Source organism: Macaca mulatta, chromosome 2 (assembly GCF_049350105.2).
Source record: "Macaca mulatta isolate MMU2019108-1 chromosome 2, T2T-MMU8v2.0, whole genome shotgun sequence".
Classification (NCBI taxonomy): Eukaryota; Metazoa; Chordata; class Mammalia; order Primates; family Cercopithecidae; genus Macaca; species Macaca mulatta.
Window position 1 is genome coordinate 98,482,554 of NC_133407.1, and position 15,331 is coordinate 98,497,884.

The 15,331-nt window shown below is 41.8% G+C and overlaps 1 protein-coding gene across 19 annotated transcripts in view; it reads right to left on the bottom strand.

Annotated features, from left to right (window-relative positions):
- DGKG (diacylglycerol kinase gamma) overlaps positions 1 to 15,331 on the bottom strand; it is a 211,807-nt gene that overhangs the window by 152,920 nt on the left and 43,556 nt on the right. For 18 of the 19 annotated variants that reach the window (XR_013413764.1, XR_013413761.1, XR_013413759.1 and 15 more), the window contains exon 3: positions 5,077 to 5,153. Coding sequence is in view for 10 of the 19 variants with exons in the window: in XM_077992026.1 (XP_077848152.1) it covers positions 5,077 to 5,153 (77 nt within the window). In the remaining 9 variants the exon portion in view is untranslated. Of the gene's footprint in view, positions 1 to 5,076; positions 5,154 to 12,239; positions 12,294 to 15,331 lie in introns of those variants that run through there. The other variant, XM_077992023.1, reaches the window with a different exon arrangement.

Here is a 15,331-nt window from a genome sequence, read left to right on the forward strand (position 1 = left end):
GTTCTTGCACTATACATTATAAAATATTTGCAAAACTAAATTGGCAAGTGGAAATTAGATGAATGTAAATAGAAAGTCTAATATGCAGTGTTCTACAGTCCAGTGGGTCATCCTGTGTACTCTCCTAGACCTTCGGAATTCATAGCCTCCGATAATCCCCTCCAACCTAGATTTGTAGTTACTTCAAGCTCTGAGATGATTCTGGTATTTTCTGTTATTATTCCCCTTGTGCATGTATACACTCTGTCCATGCTGACCTCTGTGTTCTTTCCCGACCAACCCTCCATGCACTCTGCCCTGCATGAACTGCTTCCATCTCTACATGTTAAAGTTCCAGTCATGCTTTAAGGCCCAACCCAGATTCCGCCTTTTCCAGAAAGCCTTGTGATCTTCTGTCCCTGAATTTCCATACTTGGCACCTTGGTTCCTGTCTTGTGACACTCATATCTGCTGCTGTGCGTTGATACACAGTGGTTTGTGACACACCTTGGTTCTCTACTCGATCCAGAGCTCCTGGAAGGTAGTGAGAATGTCGTCTTCCATGTTTGAATTCCCCACACCACCTACGACAGGGTTCTTCTTAGGTATGTGAATGGATGATGAACCCTAATCAGTCACCTCAGGAATAGCCTGGTGCCTGGCCCCTGGATGTCATCAGCTATTATGGGATCCATTCAATATATATCTCTCCACTCACAATATATATATCTCTCCACTCACAATATATATATCTCTCCACTCACAATTTGCTGAAGAAGAAACAGATTGGAAAAAGGGGGGAAATACACCAGATATATCTATAGATATAGATATAGATATAGATATATCCTGAGCCTCTTAAGCACAAGAAACAGTGCTGGGCACCAATGAATTAGGTATTGGTCCATATCTTCAAAGAGTCAGTGTTATATAAGAGGTAAAGATATTGAAATAATTGCAATGCATGGTCATCAGTGGCAAGTGCCATAGGAAAAGAGCTGACAAACTGTTATGAGAACTTAGAAAATAATACTGACAGAACTTATCCAGTCATGCATGTCCCTATCCTAGAGAACAGGATGCACGGAATAAACCTGGAAGCACAGAACTTGCAAACCAGAAGAGTCTCAGAGAGGACTTGGTCTTCTGATGCCCCCGAGGCTCAGGAAATTGAGTGATGAGCCCCAGCAAGCTAGCAGCAGAGTGAAACCAGAGGCCAGACCTCCTGACCCCTAGTCCAGTGCTCCTGCTTCTATATCTGTCACAGGGTCCAGAACTGGCATAGTGCTCTCTGACACTCCCTTCCAGTATTCCATGTTCAGCAGGCAAAGACATGCAAAAATGTGCCACATTCTCAAGGTGATGTCTGGGTTATACAAAAGTTCTTTAAAAGCACAGCCCAGTAACAGAGTAGTTGCTTAGTAAATGCATTATGGGAGACTAACTAGGGAGTGGCTAGGGGTCATGCCCAAACCAGATGACCAACTACTACGAGGCTTGCTGGCAATTCTCTGAGACCTGGAATAACATCCCAGGCACGCTCATGGTTCAGGCCAAAGGAACTCTGTTTTCCCCCAGCAGCTTTTACGCAGGAATTAGCTGGGCAATTTGCTCCTGCTGCAACATGCTTAAAGAGAGTGTGTTAATCCTTACACAGACCAAGAAGAGAGGAGAACTAGATGGAGAGCTTAGCAGGCATCAGGCACTTTCATTCTCAGGACAGCAGTGTGGGGAAGAACTGTTACTGTCATTTTGGGGATAAAACAAATTTTGACAACATAAATAACTTGCTGAAGATCATAAAGCACGTGGCAGAGCTGGGCTTTGTGCTCAGGTGTCTGGGTCCAGGCTCACAGTGCCACCAAGTCACCTGTCTCTTTTGCTCTTTTGGGTTTTGTCCACTCTCTAGTTGTCTGCCACCACTCTGTTCTCCAGAGAATCACTTGGTGCTGATGGGCAAGCACATGTTCATCACGGCCAGATGCAGCTCTGCCACTCTGCAAAGTTTTATTCCCATCCTACCTTTGCTAGCAATCTGCCCCTTCCCACAGCTAACTCGTTTCTCATTGAGACATTTTAGCAGCAGTAAGCCATCAAACTCTAGAGAAATTAAACCCTTCTTGTTTCCCTAACCCCCGTGCCATGACATTACACCTACTAGAAGTCAGCTGCACTGTGCGAGAGAACAAAATCAGAGTGGCAGAGCTCCCTTGGGACCCAGCAGTGCCTGGCGTACAAAAAGTGGGGGCCAGCCCCGACAGAGGCGAGGGCGGCTGCATGCTCATAGCAGCCAAGCGACTCCCTGCTTCTGAAAGCTCCTGTGGCTTCCACACCCGCGGTGGCCCTGACCAAACTGTTCCTCTCCCACTCATCAGCCCCAGGGCGGACAAGCTGATTAGCAGCCCCCGCCAGGCTTTGTTCCTGTGTTTTGGAGCTGGGGGTGGGGGTGTGGGGCAGTGAGTTCTTTGCTGGTTCTGCTATCTTCTCTGCGTGGTTTCTCCTCAGGAATGTTCTTTGAAATGGTGCATTCTCAATCTCGCCCCTGTTCTGGCTACCTTCCTCCTGCTTCATTCTCTCTGCAACTGGTGCATTTTATCCAAAGCCCCTCTTAGGTGTACCTTGAGGGCACAGGCTCTGTTGATTCATTTCCAGTGTCCAGCAGAGATGGTGTTGATTAGTTTTGTTCAATGGATGACAACGTGAATAAGAAAGTGGCCAGTCTCTCCCTGAGTTAATCCTGCAGATCAGTCACTTTTCTGTGGTTTGTCTTTATAAAAGGACTCAGGAGCAGGGAAAACGGAATTGAGTTAAAAACATTCTGGGGAAAGGAGATGGAAGCGGGATAACAACAGGTACAAATTTTTAAGTGCTTGTAGAGTGTTAGCCACTTTGCAAAGATCCTCCCATTTAATTCACTCATCCACAAACTTTGAGGCTTTTTTTTTGTTATGTACAGTTTATAGATGAGGAAAGTGAGGCTCAAAGATATGAAATATTATTGAAGACCACTTGTTGATGGCAGAGGTAGAAGTCTAACCTAAGACTGTATAATTCCAGGGTCATGGCTGTCATACCTGACCCGGCCAGTAGGAAATAAGTCCTGGAGGGCAGGAACTGTGCTTCTGTATTTTTATGCCTTCTACAGTGCCCAGTACAGTGCATAGAAGCCCAAGAAATGTTAGATTCATTGAATTTGAAAGTAGGGGGAGGTCTTGTATTCATTTATTCAGTCCACAAATATTTATTGAATGCCTGCTATGAGCCAGATACTTTTTCAGGCACTGAAGACACAGCAGTGAATAAAAACATGCTAGTGGGAGAGACAGACAATTAATTAAGTAAATTATATAGTGTGACAGGTGGTGAGAAGTACTTAGGAGGAAAATAATGCAGAGCAGGGGGATAGGAAGTGTTGGGAAAGAGGGCTTCAAGTATTAGATGAAGAAGGTGATGATCACTGAGAAGGTGACTTGAGCATAGACTGGAAGGTGGTAAGGTAATGGACAATGTGATGTGCTGAGGAGGAACATTCTAAGAAACAGTAACAGCAAGAGCAATGGTGCTGAGGTTATGGTGACACCAGCTTGTTTGATAGCATCAAGAAAGCTAATATGCTGAAGATGGGGAGAGTAGCAAGAGATGAGGTCAGAGAGCTGGGGGAGGTGCATATTGTAATGATCTTCATGTTTACTCTGAGTAGGAATGGGGGGAACCATGGGAGATTGTGGAGTAGAGCAGCCACAAGCTCTGACATAAATTTTGACAGATTACTCAGGATGTGTGTGAAGAATAGACTGAAGCAGCAAGGGCAGAAGCAGGGAGACCAGTTAGGAGACTCTTACAATAATCTGGGCAAAGTATGGTGATGACTCAGGTCAGGATGCTAGCAGTGCAAGTGGTGAGATGTGTCTGTATTTTGGGTATATTTTGAAGGTAGATCTAACAGAATTTGCCAATGAATTGGATGTGGGATGTGAGAGAAGGACAAAAGTTGATGATGACTGCATAGTTTCAGGTTGAATAACTTGAAGGGTAGAGTTGTCATTTACTGAAATGGGGAAGACTGCTGAAAAAACAGGTTTTATAGGGGAAGATTAAGGACACATCATTTTAGTTCGTGTTAAGTTTGAGATCCCTATTTGATTTTTAAGTGTAAATGTCAAGTAGAGGGGTAAGAAGAAATCAGGAGAAGGTAGCATCTTAAAACCAAGTGAAGAAAATGGAGGATGACTTGACCAACCATGTCCAGTGATGTTGAGCAAAACTGCTATTGGATTTAGCCGTAGGGAGGCCCTTGGCTATCTTGACTAGTGGTTTGAGTGGAGGAGTGAAGGTTACAGACTGATGCAAGGCATTTCGAGAAAGTAGGAAGAACAGAATTTGGAGGCAACGAGTATAGACAAGTATTTTGTACAGTTTTGCTATAAAACACAGGAGGGAAATGAGGTGGTACCTAGAGGAGGAAGTGGAGTCAGGAAAACGTTTTTTAATATAAAAGAAGTAACAGAATGTTTACATGTTGATGGGAAAAATAAAATATACAGAAGAAAGTTGATATGAAGGAGACGGAAGTAGAGATACAGAGAGAAAAGGAGGGAGGTGGAGGGAGGGAAAGGGAGTCTGGGGAAGACGTGTTGCTGAAGTAATGCCTGTCAGTAGGCCAAAAGAGGATGGGGTTGTGTGCACACGTTGGGGAGCTGGACTTAGACAGGAGCATGGAGAGTTCATCTCCAGTTACAGAAGAAAAGGTACACATAGGTGGGCATATGGGGTGAGGGAGCTTGTGAAAGATATGTTCTGTTTGTTTCTCTTTTCTCAGTGAAGTAGAAAACTCAGTTGTTAACTGAGGATGAGGAGAGGAGGGGTGAGAGATCTGAGCAGAGGAGAAGTAGTGGTAGTCTTCTAGGACAGTGGGATGAGTGTATGGGCTTGGGAAACATATGATGCCAGGTAACACAAATGGCTCACTTGAAACTTAGGAGGAAACATGCTGAAGAGCAAGTTCTTCAAGGCAAGTGGAGTCTCCAAGAGTGAAACAAATTATGGAAAGGCTAAAACACAGGGATTTTTAAAGGCTTAAAATGAAACTGTTCTTACCTCATGTGGGTCATATTGTTTGAGGCTCCCACCCTCATTAAATTCAGTCAAGACATCTTTTATCTTCTTGGAGGAATCTGAAGAGACACAATTCACATGTGAAACACTGGCAAACAGCTAATGGAAGCTGGGCCAAATAAATTCTCCCTGTGTAACCACGTTTATGTTGGAGCTGCCCCTCAGTCCCAGAAAATCTGGAGAAATGTCACCCTCTTCTACCCTTTGACTTCCCACTTCTTCTTTTCCGTCTGATTTCGCCCTTGCATCTAAATTATCTTCCTGGAACACAAATCTGATCAGATCATATCCCTACTCAAAACCATTCAAGGGCTTTCTGTTTCCCCAGGATAAAGCTTACCATTCATAGCTTGGAAGATAAGCCCTTAACTTGGAATAAAAGCCCTTGGTGATTTTATCTACCCTATTCCTCATTTCCCTATTTACTCTATGTTTCAGACACATCAAGTTACATTTCCAGACATCCCTGAACATATTGTGCACTCTTTCATGGTGTTTCTTCTTTGTCTTGCAAATTTCACCCATTCTTCAATATCCAGCTCAAATGTCAACTCCTTTGTAAAGTCTTCCTTTGCACCAGTCAGAGTTAAGCATTCCCTTCATTGGTTCCCACATGACTTGTACACAACTATGTAATAGCGCTTGTCATATAGTGTTATAATTATTTATTAACTTGCCTATCTTGCTCATCTCCTGCTTCAGTTTTACCTTGAAAGCTGTTAACCGGCTGGTGAGTCTTTGTCTATCATACTGTCTGACGTGTAACTAGGGCTCAGAAAAACAATATGTAGATGAGTATATAAACATCTGAGTGAAAATTTCGAAACATTAAAAATTCATTAAGTATGTAGAATGGGTAGGCATTAAACCCCATGAGGCTCTGTCCTTGGTGCTGAAAAACTGCTGTACACTGCAGGAAGATAGTTTCTTCTACTTCTGGAATCTTGACAACTCTGTCCTTTTTTTTTTTTTCCACTTGATTTTTATTTTTTATCTTGATGGATAAAACTGAGCTACTCATTCTGACACATAAAACATAACCTCAATTATGTCTCATAATTAGCATGATTGGTTTTATGTTCCCATGGTATTTCTCACGTATTTCTGACAGCCAGAAGACCTTCCTCTGAAAGTTAAGGCCTCCACCCTGCGCCATGATTTCCCCTTAATGTTCCCTCTATGTTGCATTTACATTGAAAGGAGATAAAGAAAGACTCAGAGAATCCATGAAGCACGGTGGTTTGGAAAATGCTGCTTTCCGTAGGAAATCATTCAGAAGCAACTGGAGACAAGACTAGCTGCTTCTTTTTGGAATTTTATAAAGGAATTGGGAACCCAGAAAAGAGACTCAATAATTGTTATTAAAAACACATTATGAATTCATCTTGTGTAGTTATCAGCACTCTAGACATCAAAGCAAACCAGGGTTTCTATGACCTGGGCTCTCCCTCTCTCCCAATGTTGTGGGTAATTAAGAGCTTTCCAAGCTCCGTTATTGTTGCTATTTAAACATCTGAGCCAAAGGACGATGTTATTAAAAGCTCACACAGTGTTTTTTGTTGCCCAGGCTCTGTGTACAGAGGGTTAAGGTCTCTTAAGCCTAGGTAAAGCAGACATATTCAGAGGCTGGGCTGTTCTCCATGGCTTTGCTGACTTGGATTCAATCAAGCAGAAGTTCTAATCATTTCAGGATTGAGACATATTGAAATACAACAGGAAAATGCTTATGTTGCCTAAAAATGGAAATTTCTTTCTGAAATTCAAAACAGATGTTGAAAATCTAATAGCTCAGTAAGAGCCAGGCAGCAGATGCTGTCAATTTGGGCTGCTTCCATTCAATTCAGCAAACACTATGGAGGGTAAGATGCGGCAAGATACTGTTAATGGACTAGTGGGAAAGATGATCTAAATAACTGTGGTACTAATAGCTGTCCCTTACTGGAGACCTTCACCTGCATAGTCTCATAAACTCTCCTCTACTAATCCATGGAAGTATTTTCTTCAGTTTACAGATGAAGAAGCTGAAATTCAGAAAAATTAATTCAACTTGCTCAAGAGCCAGAGTTGTAACTCAGATCTAGTCTGGCTCAAAGTATATGGTCTTTTCCCTTGAGCATTATTCACTATAGCTTCCTAACATTTGCTAACATAAAGAAAGGTATAATTAAGGGTGACACAATGATATGAAGTTCTATGAAGCACCAAGTGGGGAAGAAGGAAAATTAAGATGAAAGTGGGATTGGGTGGGAACTGAGGCTGCCCTATAAAGGAGGTAGCACTTGAGCTGACGCATAAAGAATTGGATAAGGTTTATAAAGGCAGATATGAAGTGGAAAGGGTATTCTCGGAAGAGCCCAAGGGAGCAATAGTGCAGAGATGGGCACCACAGAAAGTTTAGGACAAGTTAGAACCAGAGAGTCGTTTGTGGCTGGATTTGTGGGGGGTCTTGAATGTAGAGTTAAGAACATTGATTTGAAATGGTTAAAGATTTTTTTGCGTGGTGAAATCATAAACCAGCTCTCTGTTTTCTAAAGACCACTCTGGAAACAGGATAAAAGAGAAGTTAGAATGAGACCAGAGCTCAGTTACCATTACACATATATTCAAGTTATTCCACAAGCAGCTTAATTATTTAGGAAAACAAATCCTACACATTAGAATTTATTTTAATGGGAGGTTTTAAACTCAGCTAAAATGTCTAAATTAAAAAAAATAAAAATTTGAGAACATGGGTACCGTTGGTGTGACTTCTGGAAGAAGAGTGTAGAGTTAGCATTTTGATTGAGAACCAATGGAGTAATTTCAATTGAATGTATGATATTTTGATGTTCTCATCTCATTTTGGATATTACACCGTTCATTGTAGCAGAATTCCTTTGATTCTAAAGTGCTGCTGCTCTATTTTCAAAATCCTGTTTTATATTTAAATATGTGATATATATACACACACATAAATTCATCATATGTTCACATAAAATAAACAGAGGTTTTAAAAAGAAAAAATAGAGAAGACATTTATTTTAAGATATCTGATTAATAGCTTGAAATTAAATAAATAAAAAAAGCACAACAACAAGCCAAGAGATTTCTAACTAGCTTTCCATGAGGTGGATTACTCGTCACATATTTACTTCAATTTGCTTTGTGGGCTTTCATAGGCTTATAGCATCAATACCCTTTAAAAAAGGGAATCAACCTAATTCTCAAATTTGGGACACATTGCTTTCTCCTTGGATGTCCTCATATAATTTATAACAGTTTTCTTCTTAATAGATTTCTGTGTTGGGTTTCTTTTTCCATGAGGAGTAAGTAGGTATTATGCATGACTAATCTATTTCAGTGACAGCTGCTTTATTCTGTTTCATCTTAAGACAGAAAAGAATAATGAGGAAATAGCATTCCTTGGTCTTATTTTAGGTGTCATCTGTGGGTCCAATAGCATAACCTCACAGAAAATTCCTTTGTCAAAGCCTTTACCATAATACCAGCACTAGATTCAGAGGACACCACGTTCCATTTCTGACTGTACAAAATAGGGCCATTTCTACAGCTCTTTGTAACAATTACCATTTTGTGGAGTGCTTGTGATATGCTAGCTGCTGTCCTAGTCACCTTACATATTTTATTTAAATCCCCACAACTACCCTCTAATGTAATAATTATCCTTATTGTAGAGAAGAAATTGAGGCTTATGGAATTTAAGTGATTCTTTCAAGGAGACTCAGCTCGTAAGTCACACTCTTTAAATATTTCTAAATAATGGGCCATGGTTATGAGATTCACTGGATACTTGAACACTGGCAAGTTAGAAGCCAGGACTCTTCCTCTATGAAAGTGGCTCTCAAGCCTGCCTGCATGTTGAAATCACCTGGAGAGCTCTATACACACTGTAACCCAAGTCTTACCCCAGGTGAATTAAGTCAGCATCTCTTGAGGAACTCAGGACACAGTAAAATTTAAAAGCTTCCTGGAATTCAGATGTACAGTCAAGGTTGAGGACTGCCATTCTAGGACATGATTTTATTGTTGTAAATGAGGACTGTCTTAAAAAGCCCCTGAACTTGAATACTTATTGCCAAGGGAATAAAAAGCTTATAACTGCTAAATTTAATATTGCTGTGCTTGGCAGACATTATCTATTGTTTAAGTGGACAACACCAAAGAACTCTACCCAACAGGTCAACTTGTTCAGCTGCTTGGCAAGGTAGAGGTATGTTTTGCGTTAACCTAGACTGTCAGGACTATCCACATTGAGTTCTATCCTAAATCGGGTGTTCAGAAAGTTTTTCTCTTTGATCAAGGTTACCAGTGCCCTAAGAAGTTTTCAGTCCAAAATTGTCTTGTATACTTTATGTGCCAAGAACTCTGGGACCTAAACCAAGCACTGTTCCTAGTGTTCGAGCAAATTCAAAGCCTTTTAAAGGGAAAAATTTGGCCCCACACACAGACACCTTTGTTGCCTTGTTGGTGTGGGACAGGGATGCGTTCCATCTGAACAAGCAGACAAATCAGAGACTTCAGTGTTTACAGCAGAATATTAGTTGTGCTGCCAGGACTAGACCCCAAAGTTTATAGTCTGTTGTCTAGTTAAGAACACAGAGTATTTGAGCATTAGATCGTTAAACTGTTAAACTTTGAAAGAACTATAAATCAACATTTTCAAAAGTGAATCTGAAAATCCATATATGAGAGTGGAATTCTAAGGTACATGATAACTCTCCATTCCTCAAAGTTCTCCATGAGCTTCTCAAACTGTAATGTGCATATGAGTCACATTGGGATCCGGTGAAAATGCAGATTCTGTAGGACTGGACCACAGCCTGAGATTCTACATTCTGAATAAGATCCTAAGTGACACCAATTTTGCAGGTTCATGGACCTCACTTGATATGCTCTAAGCAATGTGCCTGTGGATCTGGAGCTGACTGCTGAGGCTTGCCCGTCGCAACCCAGAAAAGACCACGATGCCGAGGACAAAGGAACATATTCCATGGAGTAGAAAGACCGTAAGTGGTGGGCAGGGGGAGTCCCTGAGACGAGTGGAAGGGAAAGTTGGCACATGAGCAAAAAAATAAAATCTAGATTTTCCTTCTTCCAGTGAAGGCTGGAATGTATGAATACATTTTCTAATTACTCTAGGAAGTTATACAGTGAGATGCACAACAACAAGAGCAGAGTTTTGTAAGGGTCCTGAAAAATGTCAAAACAGAAGGGCCAGGGCCGGGAGCACTGGATCAAAAGGCCCACCTCTTCAGCCAGCTGGAGTCAGGCCTCAGAGCAGCACGTGGGAAGCACAGGGGAGAAGCCCAGCTTCATAAGCACGAATATACTTGCTACACACATGTTCTCCCACCTAAACTTTGTTTCTTGTTCACTGTTCATCCCCAACATGCAACCCATTGCCTGGCAAAAAAATAGATATTCAGGAAAGATCTATTGAATAAATGAAGGCTAGCAAAGGGATTGAGCTGGTCACACTTGTCCCACGTGTCTTATATTCCCAGGGGCATAGAAAGAAAAGGTAGACTAGTGGTTCTCAACCTTGGCTGCTTATTGAAATCACTTGGGGGGCTTTAAAAAATACTGATGCCCAGGCCCCATGTCTACAAACTGTGATTAAATGATCTGGAAGGTGTGGGCAGAACACTGGAAGTATTCAAAGCCTTCCGTGTGATTTGAACGTGAGCCAAGGCTGAGGACCACTGACCTGTGGAAGTGATGGCTCTGCCACAGATGTTACATATGACATAATAAGAAAAGACTTTATATGGAGGCAGAGGGAATTGGGGTCAGTAACAAGAAAATGCTTTTTGAGATAATTTTTTTGTCATCTTAAATGATCTGAATGACTGGTATGGCTTATTTGTGTAAGTAAAATTTGTATTGCTAGAACATTTTATCACCTTTTCTCCAAATAATTTGGCCTCATCGGTCATATTTCAAGTGAAGGTGGAGGAGTGGATCAGACAACTTGGCCATCTTGCAACTGAAAGTGTGGTCCCTGGACCAGCAGCATCAGCATCACCTGGAAGCTTGCTAGAAAAGCAGAATCTCAGCAGTACCCCAGACCTACCGATTCACAATCTGCATTTCAACAGCTCTCCGGGAGATTCATGTGTACATTAAGCATTGAGAGCTATTGTTCCATAGAAATTCCTCCCTGTCCATAGATTCTGTGACTCCTGGTGGGCAGAGTCCTCCTCATCGTTAAAGGAAAAAAAGATCTGTCATGCGGAAACACATATTGGTGAGAAATAGTTACAGCTATATCCTTCCAAGATAGAAGCAATGAGATATGACTCTTCATGGGTCCAGGACTTCATGAGCATTTGATCAAGCCTCACTCTACTGGCCAGCATAAATAGCGAGGTTTTAGTGACAGAACATTTACTTAGAGCCTTCTATTGTTCTACAAATCAGCCCTAAATATGTTCTCTGACTCTAACAGTTTTGTATTTTGAATTGTACCCACATCTTAAAGTCAGAAACTTTGCCATAATCTGATTCGAATGAAATATATTTCCTAATAGCATAATTTATGGATTGATTCTCTTTAATGACATCTTAACATTTTGCTTTAATGTAATTTATTTGACACATACATATCTGCATGCACACACACACGCACACACACACATACACATACACACATTAATGTATGTTTGAAGATTGAGCTCCAGTGGGTACTTTTCGTTTAATTTGTTGTTGCTGAATTGAAGCAAATGAGTTTGTACTAGAATTGAGAGATTTTTGGTTCTAATTTTTATTTTACCATTGATCTTCTGTATGACCTTGGGCAAGTCACTGAGCCATTCTGGACTTGGTAGTCTCATTTTTAAAATGTGCAATGCTTGGCATTGATGATGGTTAAGATTTTTCCCAACTTTAAAAATTCTGGCCGAGTGCGGTGGCTCATGCCTGAAGTCCCAGCACTTTGGGAGGTCGAGGCGGGTGGATCACCTGAGGTCAGGAGTTCGAGACCAGTCTGGCCAACATGGTGAAACCTCGTCTCTACTAAAAATACAAAAATTAGATTGGCGTGGTGTTGGGTGCCTATAATCCCAGTTACTTGGGAGTCTGAGGCAGGAGAAACGCTTGAACCTGGGAGGCAGAGGTTGCGGTGAGCCGAGATCACGCCACTGCACTCTAGGCTTGGTGACGGAGTGAGACTCTGTCTCAAAAAAAAAAAAAAAAAAAAAGTTCTACACAGTCCAAGTAACTGCTGGCTGATGTAGGAAATGTTTGGTTTAGTTTCTTAGAGAATTAAAAATTTAATGGATGCTTCATCAGTTGTTTTCCCTTTTTTATCTTTCTGAATAAATGAATAGTTTCTGTCCTTGATGCATCATGGAACTTTTAAGGAATTAACAAAAAATTGGAAAAAAAAAATGCCCACCCCCTACTAGCCACCAGCAATTCTTGTTAGGAAGAGGGTCAGTAGGGGGTATCCCCACATGCACACATCCTCTGTGGTAGAAATCTATTTAAATATAGAAACCAAGTATTGGAAGAGCTAATGAAGGTCGTTTAATCAACCAGATGACTAAAGCTCTTATCTCCCCTATAGTGTCTCAACTAACTCTCTGTCCAGACAGTTCCAGGGAAAGGAAACCCAGTCATTTTTAAGTCAATTCGATTCCAGTTTGGGCAGGTTTGACCACTAGGAATTAATGTATTCCACACTTTAAAGACTTCCTATAACTTCCTCCCATTAGTCCTAGGGCTACCTCTTGAAGCCATTCAAAATTAACTTCACACCTCTTCCCACAACAGAACTGAGCTATTTTAATACAACGAGCTCTTCTTCACCTTTCCCTTCCCTTCTCCAACAAATATGCACAGTATCTTCATTTCTCCATAATGTGGCTGTGAAGTCTCTCATCAACTCTCAAACAAGTTCCAGGTTGTCCATGTCCATTGTAAACCATAGCGACCATAAATAAATTCAGTCCTCTAGAGAGGTCTGATGGTCTATCAGGGTAGGCTAGAATGTGGATATCAGTTTGCCTTACTAGGCACTATGAGTCTATGAATACAGCCTAAGATTGCAATGACTGGTTTGGTTAGATGAAATAGTACAGATGTAGTAAAAACAATCTCTGCAACCGCTAAAAGCTATGCTTCTGAAGAGTACAGAATGATGTGGGAATGACTCATGATTGATCTTGTGTGCTAGCCAGTTTCCAAAGATGGCTGCCATGAATTCTTTCTGTCCCTATGTGAGTCCCTCCTCCCTGAGATGTGGAGTCTATTCCTCTACTTCACTGAATGTGAGCCAGGCCTGTGACTGCACTGACCAATGGAATGTGAAGGGAGTTCCATTCTAGGATCTCTGATCCCAGGTGCTAAAAAGATCTGACAGCAGCTTCTTTTGTGCTCTTGGAGCCCTGAGTTGCCATGTTAGATTTCCAGATTATCCTGCTGAAAAGAAAGGCCATAAGGAGAGGCCCTGAGAGACAAGAAAGTGCTGGAGAAAGAGGTTCCATGAAGGAACACTGAGGTCCCACCATGTGAGTGAACGAGCCATATTGGATGGTCTAAGTCCTCACTTGTTTGAGATCTCCCGCCTGAAGGTCCAAACACAGTGGAGCAGAGATGAGTCATGCCCACCATGTCTGCCCAGGTTCCTGACCCACAGAATCATGGGAAACCAAAATGGTGGTTGTTTCAGCACACAAGTTTTGAAGTTGTTTTGATGTTGCAATAGGTAACTGAAACATATTGTTAAGGAGAAGAAAACAGCATACAAAATAGTACAGCATGCATATTCTCAAGTTTGTTTTACATATGTATGTTGTATATGTGTATATATGTATATGTGCATGTATATTTTAATATTTATGTTTATACTTACATTTATACATAAACACGCCAGTGCTGGTTATCACTGGAAAATAGAATCATGGTTGGCTTTAAATTTCATTGTTTTATAATATAAATTTCTTAATATCACATTAGTTCTTTTGGTAAGTACTTTACATCATAGACTGACAGCAAACTTACAGTCAGCTATATGTGTGTGTGTCTATGTGTCTGTGTGTATATGTATGTATGTATACATACAAAGTAAATGTACATGCTTCCAAGAGCAGTTTTAAGATGCCCCACTCCCACCCTATAGAAGGTCACCAGAGAAGGCGCCAACTATACAACTATACAAGTGGAAAATACCAAGAGCCTCTCCTACCTGGTAACCCCACTGGAGAAAGTTCTCAATTCTCAGGCTGTACACTTCATTATTTTGTTATTGTAGAGCTCCTGTTTATGTGGTTATGGAAGAGTGGTTGCTATGGCAATGCAATCCGACTGAACACCAGAATGTGTCTAAAATTGGTGGGAATGACTTTTTCAGGGTTTTCTCTGAGGATTAATCATTTTGTAAGAATTGTATCTTTTTTTCCTCTCCTGTTTGAACAACAGTAGCAGAGTGCCTCATCCAGTCTCCCGACATGGACAACACGAGCAAGTGTCAGAGAAGGACACAGGTAAATGTTTAAAGAAAAGGCCCAACCCCAAAAGAACCCTCTCCTACTGAATACTCTGGTTCCTTTTCATCCCTCTGCCTGCTCAGTGGCTTTGCTGCATCTGGAGCCCCTTCTCAGCTTCACGCCCTCCATGCTGCACCCTTTTCCACCTACTTGTCTTTCTGGTTCTTCTCTCTGTGTCTTCTGCTGACCCCTGATAGAGACATACTGTAAGCCTCGTTCTCTAACCTCTTCTTTTCTTTCCTGACATTCCTGCTGTATGAGTGCCTTCATTCATTTTCTTTCTCTCCTTGCCATCTCCACATGTAATTCCCAAGTCAGAGCTATGGACTGACGCCTCATTTCCACTCAAATCCCATTACATACCCTCCTGGGGCCTGCAGGACATATTGCTTAGAAAGCAGGATTCCCCAGGATGGGGTCCTACTTTCCTTTCTAGTTATTCCCCCAACACTACTGATACCACCACCAACACAAGCTCTGGGATCCCAGCCTGGGAGCTGCTTGCAGTTCTTGGAAGCTCCTATGATGTCCTCCTCCCTGCCCTGCCCTTGCCCAAGCCACGTCCTCTGCCCAGAACACCCTTCTCCCTCCCTCCCTATACAGTTCCTGGAGTCTGGAAACAATGCATGCATCAGGAAGCCTCCCACTAGGCTGAGCTGGGCCTTCTCCTTCCATGCTGCCCACTTCTGGGCCTTCTCCTCCCACGCTGCCCACTTCTGACCACCAGCTATACTGCAACACCCTTGCTT